Genomic DNA, 14656 nt, shown 5'->3' with positions numbered 1-14656 from the left:
GGATCAGCATAGCGGAGGTGTTGTTGCCTACCTTCATCACCTGGGGTCGACCCGTCCGGAAGTACAGGATCCAGTTGCGCAGGGACGGGGTTCAGACCCAGGGCCTTGAGCTTAGTGATGAACTTGGAGGGCAATATGGTTTTGAAGGCTGAGATATACAGTAGTTGATGAACAGCATTCTTACATAGGTATTCCTGTTGTCTAGATGGGATAGGGCAGTATACAGTGCAATGGTGATTGAGTGATCTGTGGATCTGTTGGGGCAGTATGCAAATTGTAGTGGGTCTAGGGTGCCAGGTAAGGTGGAGGTCATATGATCCTTAACTAGCCTCTCAAAGTACTTCATGATGGCAAAAGTGAGTGCTACGGAGTGATAGGCATTTAGTTCAGTTACCTTCGCTTTCTTGGGTACAGGAAGAATGGTGGACATCTTGAAGCAAGTAGGGACAACAGACTGGCAGATGGAGAGATTGAATATGTCCGTAAACACTCCAGCCAGTTGGTCTGCCCATGCTCTGAGGAAGCGGCTTGGGATGCCGTCTGGGCCGGCAGCATTGCGAGGGTTTATTCACCTCTACCTCTAGACTCTCTCTCTCTATAGTCCAGCCCCTCGAACACTACTGTCCAAACCATCTGCACCAGGCTCTCTAGTACCCCTAGAGTAAACACTTAGGCTAATTTAATGTAAATTTGTGTATGCTAGTGTGTACGTTGTGCTGTTTACATACAGGTTGGTTACATTTGTAGGTTAAGATGGTGGTGATAGCAACACATCAAACTATGAAGCTTTTTCTCACAGGATCAGCACTATGGACAGATTCTATACATTTACCCAAGAGTAAGATCAGATCCACAGACAGAGTCTAGAGATTAACCCTGGAGTAAGATCTCCTCCTATGGATAGTGATGCTTCCATGGGCTATATAATCCCACCTAAGGGCTAGTTCATAATGCCACGAGTCATGTCCCCTTGAAAGAACAGTAGCACTCACTCCTGGCTCTATGGTCTGGGCTCAACATAATATTGATGTTAGATATGAGGTGAGGGCAGCATGCTACAGATGGTAAATATGAACTCTAGCCGTCCATCTGATGGTGGACTGCAGAATCCAGGTCAGACATGCTCCCCCACCCCAATGCACGAGCCATGCCCCCCTCCTCTCCCTCCCCTCTGCAGATTACTGATAATGGCCCCCGAGCATAAAGCCCATATTAAAGATGACAATATCTATAATCTCCCAATGGGGAGAGGACTAAAGTGGAGGGGTGGAGTGGTGGAGGGGGGAAAGGCAGGCTGAGAGGTTGGGGGGGCTGGGCAGCAGGACCACCCCTCTTTAGATTAGGGGCCTGGGGGCTGGAGGGGTGAGGGTGGTTAAAAGAGGGGTTACTGGGCAGGATCGAGTGGGGAGTGGGTGAGAGAGGGGGGTGGGATCAACCAGCCCACTCAAAGCCTGTCACAAACAGACACACACCACATAAACATGCCACAAGCGGAATTTAGGGAACGCTCACACTGGGTGGAGACAGAGGGGTTGCCATGGTGGCACTGGCATGTGACAAAAAAATATATACACAACATACTATGTTGTACAGACTACAGTGTGTTGGTTGTATTTTGAGGGGGTGAACTGGGGGCAAGTGACTTCCATCCAAGTCAATGGAAGGAGAAACCATCCGGACTATTAATTAACAGCCAGGTCACCTGTGATACAATTCAGTATTCGGCAGGTTTTTAACCTTTCAGAGTTAATGCCTAACCTTAAGATTTCAGAGTTATTGCCTAAAATTTTCATTTTTAAGTATTTTTTTTTTGTAGTTGTATTTTACTCCCTTTTTCATTTAGGATCTCATCGCTGCAACTGCCAACGGGCAAGTCAAGTCATGCGTCCTCCGAAACATGACCTGCCAAACCGCGCTTCTTAACACCCACCCGCTTAACCCGGAAGCCACCATTGTGTCGGAGAAAACACTGTTCAACTGACAACCGCAGTCAGCCTGCAGGCGCCTGGCTCTCCACAAGGAGTCGCTAGACCGCGATTAACCAAGTAAAGACGACGCTCCCTATGGGACACCCGGTCACAGCGTAGGATCGAACCCGGGTCTGTAGTGACGTCTCAAGCACTGCGATGCAGTGCCTTAGACCGCTGTGCCACTCGGGAGGCCCATTAATACCTAAACTTAACCTTAAAGACTTTGACATTTTACGTTTGTAACAACTTCGAAATTTGATATTAGATAACCATGGATAAATGTCTAATTTTGATGTGAGACTGTGAGAGCTGGTTGTTAATTAATGGCTCAAATGGCCTTCCCATCTCCATTTTGTGGAATTATGAGCTGCTTCTCAGAAAAACAGTCAGTCTGAATGGATCAAATCATTCAGCCAAAACATTCTAGCATCCCATTTGACTGTGCATTGACTGCCAGCCATTAATGTACTATGTCATGTTAACACATCAACAAACCCCCTTTCAATCAAATTCAGTCCAAAGCATCTGAGTTCAGTGTTGACCTGATATCTGGGGACACCAGTAGAACTGGGAGTTCAGTCCTAATAAAACACAATGAGGAAAAACAATAGGAAATATGTATAATGAAATGCATCCATGTCCCCTCATTCATTGTGAGGTGTTTTCATTGCAGTGCATTGGAGCCTGTTAATGGTGTTGGTAGAACTGAGCCCTGGCTTGCTGGCTGCAGGAGTGAGTGTGCGCAGAACACACTGAGCCACTATTTTATGCAGCCTGCTTGTGAACGAGCCATGAATATGTATGTCGGAGAGGCAGAAGCCATTGCCTATGCAAGACTTCATTATGCATAATACAGCTGGTCTACGCCTCTCCGGTGTGCGCGCGCATGCGCATGCACAAACATACACACACACACTCACTCCACACACACACACGCACACAATCGTATCATGTGTTAAACACAATCCACACACTGATGAGCTGGTAAATAAATGCCCACACCCCCACATTCCCTTTCATATACACACCATCAAACCCGCAGTCCCTGAACCAAACAAAATGCATAACGCTTTCTCCTCTTCTCCATCTTCCCCCTTTTTCTCTCTCTCTCTCCCTCGTTCTCTCTTTAACCCTCTGCTCATGTGCATCCACATCAGTGCTCCCTCTGTCTCAACCCCCATCCTCTTTTCGCTCTCTGTCACACATCATGGAGCACCTCTTCCCATGGAGACAGATGTAGGATCATTTTCAGACTGCCTGGAACTCCACTTCCTACCTCTCCTTTCCTCCATCTCCCTGTGATGGAGGTAGGTGTAAAGCTTATGAATAATCCTTAGGGGTCTGGCATAAGTAGGTGGTTGGTGTGGGGTGGGAAGATGTGAGAGCTGGGCTGGTGGGTTGTTGGGGGTTATATCTAATCAAGGCAGGGGTTTTGCCCCCCTGCTTTCTGTACACCATATACCCCATCACCCCCCAGGCCTGTGCTGCGTCAGTGAAAAAGTGTGCTACTTCAGCAGTCCCCTGGGACCAGCTCCCCCTTACATCAAAGCAGCCAGTTTCTCTCTTAATGTGAATATCAAATCTGTAGATCACAAGTCCCAGCAGTCTGCATAAAACTGCCCCTCCCCCAGCCTTTAATTCTGCCTAGTGATGAGGGGTAGAAGGAGGAGTGTGTGTGAGAGAGAGAGAGAGAGGGGGGGGGGAGAGGGAGAGGGAGAGTGAGAGGGAGAGAGAGAGAGAATGAAAGAAAGAGAGAAAGAGAGAAAGAGAGAGCATACCTTCGACAACCACCTGCCAGAACATAAACATTTCCCTAAATACAGTAAGACCCGAGGTGATAAAAGGCTTGGACACCTCACCTGTCATCCGTCAGGACGCATGTCATTGACATATTTCATATCCCTTTTTTTCAAACATAGCCTATCCATTCCTTATCCATTCTAATCATCTAATGCATTTTTATTCGACATAACTTATCCCATTCGGGTAGGCTACATTGTGACGACGGGTTGAGAGAGGAGCGGGAGGATGCAGGGGGACTGAGACGAATAGGAAAGCAGATGTGCCATGATAGACGTGTAAGATCCTATCGCTGAGCGCTCTATGGCTCCGCTCCGCGCGCTCTGAGAACCGCTGCGCTCGCCCTGCCAGCCTCACCACTGCAACGCGCCACTTACACCAGCTGCAGTAACGTTCACATCTCACAATACTATTACAAAGTTACGTAGGCTTAAATTAATCACCATTACACGGCGGTAAAACGTACATTTCGGAGTTCCTCATTAGAGGCAAGGGCAACCCCGGCCAATGCCATAGAAATCGATTTTTTTCCATGCACTCCATTGAAAAAGTTTGCGGGACGATTTTAAAGGGTTAAAGTTTGAAGGATTATTTGGCCTCAAATGAAAAAAATAACAAAAGCAATAGTGCAAACTGTATACACCATATTATGAATAGGTTAATCATATTGACTCATTAATGAACCCAGGACACACACAGCACAGGCTTAGGCTATTCAAGGAGCCAAATACACGTGTTAGAATTAGTATATAGCTTACAACAGATAACCGAAACGAAAATGTGATTGATTATAAATGTACGAATGCAATTTGACAAGAAAATGAAGTGAGTAGGCCTAGGCCTATGTTACAGCCTGGGCCATAAGCCAAGGCGAAGTTTCAAATAAAGGCAGTGCATTTATTCTTTTAGCATTATTCAATATTAAAAAAAGTGATTTATGAGCATATTTGACTAGAAAAATAAAACCATGCAATTATCTATTGGCACTCTTCTGTCCTGTTACCCGCTTTACTGCTCTGTCATTGGGTGATGCGGCAGATCGCAACGCTAATTGCGCAGCTGAGGGGAGAAGGCAGCTGGGGATTTGGGCTAAAATTGAGAGAGACCAATTTTGCATGTTTCTATTTTCTACGATGGAGGACAGGAGAGGGAGGGTTGGGTATGGAGGGGGAGAGGGTGACAGTAGCCTGGGAGCTTATGACAGGGGAGGGAATGCCTTATAACCACAGATATTTGGATTAATTAAGCTCAATTTCGAAATGCCATTGACGGGACCATTTTATTATATTTATTTTATTTTAATTTCATAATTATAAAAAAAATCAATAGACCAATACATCCTTAGAAATTACACTGAAAATACAAACTGCTTTACAACAATTATAGCATTTCTGAAATCAATACATAATTAATTGTTCATCATTCTAGGCAATAAATAATTGAAATGTGTGTGTCTGTGTTGGATTATCATAATTTGTATTTGGTCAAAAATAGCAAACGGGTGGTCAGGTAAATAAATTCCATATTGACTAAATTGTCTATTTCCCATCTTCAATAATGAAATATAGCGCTATAATAGTCATAAAATATCCTATTTAATTTATTGGTTTTAAGCCTAAAGATGTAATGACTGTTCATCACCTAAAGATATAGAAAATGAATACTAATTCATTACACAGCCATTTGGACTAAAATAAGGTCTCTTTGATTTGTTTCTTTCATTTATGTAGGCTAATTGACCAATTATGTAACCCATGTCTCGCTGTAAGTAATTCACTAGCCCATTGAAATGGGTGTTTGCGTTGTAAAATGGGTCCAAGTATGTACGGGAAAATATTAAACAAAAATTAGATGTTTAAATGCAACATATTAAAATGAACCATTTAACAATAACAATTGCCTTCAAATAAATGGTCACAGTTCAATTATACACATAAACCTTGTAGCAAACAGTCCCAATGCAATGCAGAGAGGGAGGGCTGTCCCCTTTCCCACAGACAGACTGAGACAGAGACAGAGACAGAGAGAGAGAGAGAGAGAGAGGGAGAGAGGGTGAGAGGGAGAGAGAGAGAGAGAGAGAGAGAGAGAGGGAGAGAGGGTGAGAGGGAGAGAGGGAGAGAGGGAGAGAGAAAGGGAGAGAGAGAGGGTGAGAGGGAGAGAGAGAGGGGGAGAGAGAGAGAGAGAGAGAGAGAGGGAGAGAGTGAGAGTGAGAGGGAGAGAGAGAGAGAGAGAGAGAGAGAGAGAGAGAGAGAGAGAGAGAGAGAGAGAGAGAGAGAGAGAGAGAGAGAGCGCAGCCAGGGTTCAGGTGGGCTATTAGAGGGAAACACGCCTGGGCTTGTCCATATTCACCCACGCATCTGGGGTCTTCTTTGGTCAAATAAATTAAGATCGAATTAAATAGATTTAAAAAGACATTTGGATGCTGGTATGAGAACATTGTGCCTTTACTTATTAACTTGACTTTTCATATTATTTTAATTGATATGCATTCAGGGAGACATTCAAATGCTTGAATGGTCCACATGTACTCACACCCAATTACCTAATTAAATAATTATTAACACAAAACAGCCTAAATAAAAGTATGCGCCAATGTGAGCTTGTATCGTGGGTTTGCCCTTCCAGTACAGACATGTCAGATAGGCCTATATATCAAGACATAAGAAGAACAAAAACAGATCTACCCATCCTCCAGGCCCATGCCATTTATGAAATTATAACTCATAAATATGCATATACATAACTCCAAACAGGCTAAACAAAGGACTACACACTAAGATGCTGTTGACTTTCTGTGTTATTTTCAACGCAGATTTGCAGGATTATTATAATACACTGTAATAGCAAGAGAGATCAGTTTGGTAATTCGTTCGGGATTTGCAGCCATATTGAATCAGCCTTTGAAATGTGAGGATTTTTCCCCGTCAAAAACAGAAAGCACTTTATAAAGATAAATCGTTAAACGAAAATTAAACTCATAATGTCCACAAAATAAACGAAGAAATTCTGAAAAGAGTAATTGCATTTTCATTATGGGGTAATTAATTTGGGTGTAATCATTTGTCTAATAAGAAGCCTTTGGTTTGTTACTTCATTTTTCAACATGGCAACTACTCATTGACAGACACAGACTCTTGCCAAAAATCTCCTCAAGATCACCTCCCAAAAATCACCACAGCACACCTCCAGAATAGTGCGCCTGTGTCCACAGCCAAGCGCTTAAAACACATTCACAGACATACCCACAAACCGACACCAATAGGCCAAACAACCACAGCAAAATGATTTACTAACACTGAAATAAAATGATAAGAATCGATTTCAACAAATACTTTGCACAACATGTGCCCATTCAAGTTTTGACCACTAAAAAAAGTCAACAATTCAGGCATTTCAAGACCTGTTTTCATCTCCCTCTCCCACCTCGTTCTGCCTATCCAGCCATTTTACATATTCATAACTCTCGTTGGTATAATGCGAAAACAAACCGTGCTATCAGCACCATCTGCGGCATCACCGACCAGTGCACACGGCCACACATCGACAAAAAATATATATTTCACACCTAAAACACCTCTACATGCATCTTTACAACAGGCCTATGCATTTGGTAGACAAACAAAGTAATTTACACTTAATTTTCAAATCCAATCTCTCCTAATTGCATGGCTTCCAATGATGGCTACATCAATGCAGTTGTTCTCCTTCTACATCTCCATGTTTCTTTACAATTATTTGTAATTATTACAGTACTTTTGATCAGGATAGAATAAGTGAGACACTCACTAGATTTAATTTATTAAGGTAATACATAAAAACAGTGTTTCTTACCTTCCCGGAGAGAGTACAGCAGGAGTAAAGTTACAAGCCACATGCCATAAATAGCAGGTATATTTTTCAGGAATGTTTGGCAATCCTGGCAAGTGTGCGGCGCAGTCTTTGGCCAGGCGAGTCTCGGTGCTGGACTGGCGACTATGCTCCCTGGCGGTCTCTCCAGCCCTGCTGCCCGGATAACCATTGCAGGGAAATGAGAAGCGCCTGAGCCCCGCCCACGTCCCCTCCCTTCGACGTGACTACAGAACATGCAAGCGAAGCCTCCCTTCGTAGTCTAATGAGACACGGTCAAAATATACGTCACACGCCAAATGGAACCACTAAGGGTCGAGTTGAGTTGAGGAGTGGATATTCGGTCACTTTTCGGTGGAAAGGAGGGAGTGTGCTCCGGATTGACGCGGACAGGTGGATGGCTACTGTCTCTGACACAGGTGAGCGCGCCCACCTGTGCAACACATGGAATGAACTGGCCTTTTCTCTCCGCTTTGGATGGATCTACTCCAGATACCGTTGGATACTTTAAAACCAAATCACTATAATCAACAATATTACTTGTCTGTTTATTTCTGCATTCACTCAGTCGCTGAGTGGCGGTTGGACATAGGACTCCTGAATCGCATAGTGACTTAATAAAATGAAAGCACGTCTCTCTCATCTTTCCTCTCCCCGGCAACGGAGCACGCGCGCAAATTCATGCAACTGAAAGCTCTCTCTCCCCCTCCCTCGCGCACATGCATGCACGCACGAACAAACAAATACACACACACACACACACACACAGACAGACAGACGGAGAGACCGAGAGACAGAGAAATAGCGAGAGAGATGGAGAGACTTGAGAGATCCCTCTGTTTGGTTGAGCCAACTGAACGTTTACATACAGACCAATAGCCTTGTTTTTTGGCTTTCACCATATCACCACCCCCACACGTGCTGATATCGACTTGCTTGCATAAATTCAAATGATTGATTACACTGCACTCTTGCCATCATAGGACCAATATGCTCATATGACTGATGACCAACGAAGGACATTCCAGTCTAAAGAGGCCCAGCGGCACACTATGGCCTAGAGTTTATTGGTGTGTACACAGATTTGCAAATGTTATCACAGGTGCAGCGAAATGCTTGTGTTTCTAGCTCCAACAGTGCAGTTCTGCCTAGCATGATTAAAAAAATAAACACAACAAACACATAATCCACTGAGTGAACAAAATATTGGGAACATCTTCCTAATATTGCGTTCCACACCCCTTTGCCCCCAGAACAGACTCAATTCGTCAGGGGATGGACTCTACAAGGGTCGAAGCCGTTCCACAGGGATGCTGGCCCATGTTGACTCCAATGCTTCCCACAGTTGTGTCAAGTTGGCTGGATGTCGTTTGGGTGGTGGATCATTCTTGATACACACAGGAAACTGTTGAGACTGAAAAACCCAGGAGCGCTGGAGTTCTTGACATACTCAAACTGGTGCACCTTGCACCTACTACCAAACCACGTTCAAAGGTACTTAAATATTTTGTCTTGCACATTCACCCTCTGAATGGCACACACACACAATCCATGTCTCAATTGCCTAAAGGCTTAAAAATATTTTTTTTACCTGTCTCTTCCCCTTCATCTACATTGATTAAAGTGTATTTAACAGGTGACATCAATAAGGGATTATAGCTTTAACCTGGATTTACCTGGTCAGTCTGACCTGTTCACTCAGTGTATACAGTACCTTGCAAAAGTATTCGGCCCCCTTGAACTTTGCGACCTTTTGCCACATTTCAGGCTTCAAACATAAAGATATAAAACTGTATTTTTTTGTGAAGAATCAACAACAAGTGGGACACAATCATGAAGTGGAACGACATTTATTGGATATTTCAAACTTTTTTAACAAAGCAAAAACTGAAAAATTGGGCGTGCAAAATTATTCAGCCCCTTTACTTTCAGTGCAGCAAACTCTCTCCAGAAGTTCAGTGAGGATCTCTGAATGATCCAATGTTGACCTAAATGACTAATGATGACAAATACAATCCACCTGTGTGTAATCAAGTCTCCATATAAATGCACCTGCACTGTGATAGTCTCAGAGGTCCGTTAAAAGCGCAGAGAGCATCATGAAGAACAAGGAACACACCAGGCAGGTCCGAGATACTGTTGTGAAGAAGTTTAAAGCTGGATTTGGATACAAAAAGATTTCCCAAGCTTTAAACATCCCAAGGAGCACTGTGCAATAATATTGAAATGGAAGGAGTATCAGAGCACTGCAAATCTACCAAGACCTGGCCGTCCCTCTAAACTTTCAGCTCATACAAGGAGAAGACTGATCAGAGATGCAGCCAAGAGGCCCATGATCACTCTGGATGAACTGCAGAGATCTACAGCTGAGGTGGGAGACTCTGTCCATAGGACAACAATCAGTCGTATTTTGCACAAATCTGGACTTTATGGAAGAGTGGCAAGAAGAAAGCCATTTCTTAAAGATATCCATAAAAAGTGTCGTTTAAAGTTTGCCACAAGCCACCTGGGAGACACACCAAACATGTGGAAGAAGGTGCTCTGGTCAGATGAAACCAAAATTGAACTTTTTGGCAACAATGCAAAACGTTATGTTTGGCGTAAAAGCAACACAGCTCATCACCCTGAACACACCATCCCCACTGTCAAACATGGTGGTGGCAGCATCATGGTTTGGGTCTGCTTTTCTTCAGCAGGGACAGGGAAGATGGTTAAAATTGATGGGAAGATGGATGGAGCCAAATACAGGACCATTCTGGAAGAAACCCTGATGGAGTCTGCAAAAGACCTGAGACTGGGACGGAGATTTGTCTTCCAACAAGACAATGATCCAAAACATAAAGCAAAATCTACAATGGAATGGTTCAAAAATAAACATATCCAGGTGTTAGAATGGCGAAGTCAAAGTCCAGACCTGAATCCAATCGAGAATCTGTGGAAAGAACTGAAAACTGCTGTTCACAAATGCTCTCATCCAACCTCTCTGAGCTCGAGCTGTTTTGCAAGGAGGAATGGGAAACAATTTCAGTCTCTCGATGTGCAAAACTGATAGAGACATACCCCAAGCGACTTACAGCTGTAATCGCAGCAAAAGGTGGCGCTACAAAGTATTAAATTAAGGGGGCTGAATAATTTTGCACGCCCAATTTTTCAGTTTTGGATTTGTTAAAAAAGTTTGAAATATCCAATAAATGTCGTTCCACTTCATGATTGTGTCCCACTTGTTGTTGATTCTTCACAAAAAAATACAGTTTTATATCTTTATGTTTGAAGCCTGAAATGTGGCAAAAGGTCGCAAAGTTCAAGGGGGCCGAATACTTTCGCAAGGCACTGTATATTCAGAAGACAGTAACTACAACCAATTGGGGAGAAAAAGGGGGGTAAAAAATGTATATATATTATGTTATTTTAATGGACAAAAAATGTGCTTTTCTTTCAAAAAGAAGGACATTTCTAAACTTTTATTTAACTGGGCAAGTCAGTTCGGAACAAATTCTTCCTTTCAATGACGGCCTAGGAACAGTGGGTTAACTGCCTGTTCAGGGGCAGAACGACAGATTTGTACCTTGTCAGCTCAGGGGTTTGAACTTGCAACCTTCCGGTTACTAGTCCAACGCTCTAACCGCTCTAACCACTAGACTACCCTGCCTAGTGGTTGAACAGTAGCATCAGCATTTGTGGGTTCGATTACAGGCTCAAAATGGCCAGAAACAAAAAACTTTCTTCTGAATCTCGTCGGTCTATTCTTGTTCTGAGAAATGAAGGCTATTCCATGTGAGAAATTGCCAAGAAACTGAAGATCTCGTACAACGCTGTGTACTACCCCCTTCACAGAACAGCACAAACTAGTTCTAACCAGAATAGAAAGATGAGTGGGATGCCCCGGTGCACAACTGAGCAAGAGGACAAGTACATTAGAGTGCCTAGTTTGAGACACAGACACCTCACAAGTCCACAACTGGCAGCTTCATTAAATAGTACTCGCAAAACACCAGTCTCAACGTCAACAGTGAAGAGGCGACTCCGGGATGCTGGCCTTCTAGGCAGCATCCCAGAGGAGTGGCTTCGGGAACAAGTTTCTGAATATCCTTGAGTGGCCCAGCCAGAGCCCGGACTTGAGCTGAAAATAGCTGTGCAGCAACACTCTCCATCCAACCTGACAGAGCTTGAGAGGATCTGCAGAGAAGAATGTGAGAAACTCCCCAAATACAGTTGTGCCAAGCTTGTAGCTTCTTACCAAGAAGACTCGAGGCTGTATTGCTGCCAAAGATGCTTCAACAAAGTACTGAGTAAAGGGCCTGAATACTTATGTAAATGTGATATTTCATTTATTATTATTTTTTATACATTTGCAAAATTTTCTAAAAACCTGTTTTTGCTTCGTCATCATGGGGCATTATGTGTAGATTAATGAGGGGGAAAATCAATTTAATCCATTTTAGGGAAAGGCTGTAATGTAACAAAATGTGGAAAAAGTGAAGGGGTCTGAATACTTTCAGAATGCTCTGTACATATAATGGCGTGTAAAGACATTATCAACAGTATATGAATAGAAAAGATGTGTACAGCAGTAGTTATATGGGATGAGCCATGACTAGAATACAGTATATATGTATAAAGTGGGTAAAACAGTATGCAAACATTATTTAAGTGATCAGCGTTCAATGACACTATGTACGTAGGACAGCAGTCTCTAAGGTGCAGAGTAGACTACCGGGTGGTAGACGACTAGAACAGTGACTAAGGTTAAGGGCAGGGTACTGGGCGGAGGCGGGCTAGTGGTGACGGTCTGATGATCTGAAGATAGAAGCTGTTTCTCAGTCTTTCGGTCCCAGCTTTGATGCGCCTGTACTGTCTCCGCCTTCTAGATGGTAGCTGGGTGAACAGGCCGTGGCTCGGGTGGCTGAGGTCCTTGATGATCTTGAAGCTTTTGACCCTCTCCAATGCGGTCTGTCAATGTTGATGAGGGTGTGCTCTCTCTGCTGTCTCCTGTAGTCCACGATAAGCTACTTAGTTTTGTTGACATTGAGGGAGATGTTATTTTCCTGGCACCACTCCGCCATGACTTTCACTTACTGCCTGAAGGCTGTCTCATCGTTGTTGGTACCAATGTTGTGTTGTCAGAAAACTTGATGATTAAGCTGGAGACGTGTGTAACCACGCCATCATGGGTGAACAGGGAGTACAGGAGGGGGCTGAGCATGCACCCCTGTGGGGCCCCCGTGTTGAGGATCAGCGTGGCAGAGGTGTTGTTGCATACCTTCACCACTTGGGGTCGACCCGTCAGGAAGTCCTGGACCCAGTTGCACAGGGAAGGGTTCAGACACAGGGCCCTGAGCTTAGTGATGAGCTTGGAGGGCACTATGGTGTTGAAGGCCTAGCTGTGGTTGATGAACAGGATTCTTGCATAGGTATTTCTCTTGTCCAGGTGCAATGGTGATTGCATCGTCCGTGGATCTTTAGGGTCGATATGCAAATTGTAGTGGGTCTAGGGTGTCGGAGAAGGTGAAGGTGATATGGTCCGTAAGTAGCCTCTCAAAGCACTTCATGATGACATAAGTGAGTACTATGGAGCGATAGTCATTTAGTTCAGTTATCTTAACTTTCCTGGGACACAGGAACAATGGTGGACATCTTGAAGCAAGTGGGGACAACAGACTGGGATATGGAGAGATTGAATATGTCCGTAAACGATCTAGCCAGCTAGTTTGCACATGCTCTGAGGACGCAGCTTGTGATGCCGTCTGGACCGGCAGCCTTGTGGGGGTTAACACGCTTAAATGACCCACTCACCTTGACCACAGAGAATGAAACCACACAGTCCTCATGAGCGTCGGGGGCACACATAGGCGGCTCAATGTTGTTTTCTTCAAAACAGGCAAAGGTGTTTAGCTCGTCCGGGAGCTAGGCATCGGTGTCTGCAATGTCTGGTTTTCCCTTTGTAATCCGAGATCGTCTGGAGTCCCTGCCACATACGTCTCGTTTCTGAGCCGTTGAGTTGTGACTCCATTTGTCCCTATACTGTCGTTTTGCCTCTTTGATTGCCTTACGGAGGTCACAGCTAGTCTGTTTGTACATGTTCCCAGTCACCTTGTCATGGTTAAATGCTGTGGTTCGCTCTTTCAGCTTTGCGCGAATGCTGCCATCTAGCCACGGTTTTTGGTTTGGATAAGTTCTTATTGTCACAGTGGGAACATCATCCTCTATCCACTTCCTGATGAACCCTGTTCCGAGTCAGTGTATACAGTGGGGCAAACAATTATTTAGTCAGCCACCAATTGTGCACATTCTCCCACTTAAAAAGACGAGAGAGGCCTGTAATTTTCATCATAGGTACACTTCAACTATGACAGACAAAATGAGAAAAAAAATCCAGAAAATCACATTGAAGGATTTTTAAATGAAGGTATAGTTAAAGTGACTATGCATATAAGATAAACAGAGAGTAGCAGCAGCGTAAAAGAGGGGCTGGGGGGGGGGGGGGGGGGGGGCACACAATGCAAATAGTCTGGGTTGGTTACCTGTTCAGGACTCTTATGGCTTGGGGGTAAAAACTGTTGAGAAGCCTTTTTGTCCTAGACTTGCCATTCGATAGTAGAGAGAACAGTCCATGACTGGGGTGGCTGGGGTCTTTGACCATTTTCAGGGCCTTCCTCTCACACCGCCTGGTGTAGACGTCCTGGATGGCAGGCAGCTTTGCCCCAGTGATGTACTGGGCCGTACGCACTACCCTCTGAAGTGCCTTGCGGTCGGAGGCAGAGCAATTTCCGTACCAGGCAGTGATGCAACCGGTCAGGATGCTCTCGATGTTGCAGCTGTAGAACCTTTTGAGGATCTCAGGACCCATGCCAAATCTTTTTATTTTCCTGAGGGGGAATAGGCTTTGCCGTGCCCTCTTCACGACTGTCTTGGTGTGTTTGGACCATTCTAGTTTGTTGTTGATGTGGACACCAAGGAATTTGAAGCTCTCAACCTGCTCCACTACAGCCCTGTCGATGAGAATGGGGACGTGCTCGGTGCTCCTTTTCCTGTAGTCCACA

General features: G+C 44.4%; 1 protein-coding gene across 5 annotated transcripts in view; it reads right to left on the bottom strand.

Annotated features, from left to right (window-relative positions):
- Positions 1 to 7956, bottom strand: part of LOC110536836 (cell adhesion molecule DSCAML1) — an 86226-nt gene extending 78270 nt beyond the window's left edge. For 3 of the 5 annotated variants that reach the window (XM_036937326.2, XM_090192153.1, XM_036937327.2), the window contains exon 1: positions 7602 to 7956. In XM_036937326.2, the coding sequence (XP_036793221.2) occupies positions 7602 to 7854 (253 nt within the window). In that variant the 5' untranslated portion in view covers positions 7855 to 7956. The remainder of the gene's footprint in view (positions 1 to 7601) is intronic. The other 2 variants (XM_090192158.1, XM_090192155.1) reach the window with 2 other exon arrangements.
- Between the last annotated feature and the right edge of the window lie 6700 nt (positions 7957 to 14656).

This window comes from Oncorhynchus mykiss, chromosome 12 (assembly GCF_057628025.1).
Source record: "Oncorhynchus mykiss isolate SJ-2025 chromosome 12, ASM5762802v1, whole genome shotgun sequence".
NCBI classification, from domain to species: Eukaryota; Metazoa; Chordata; class Actinopteri; order Salmoniformes; family Salmonidae; genus Oncorhynchus; species Oncorhynchus mykiss.
Note: the sequence above shows the minus strand (reverse complement) of the source record. Positions and strands in the feature narration are given on the sequence as shown.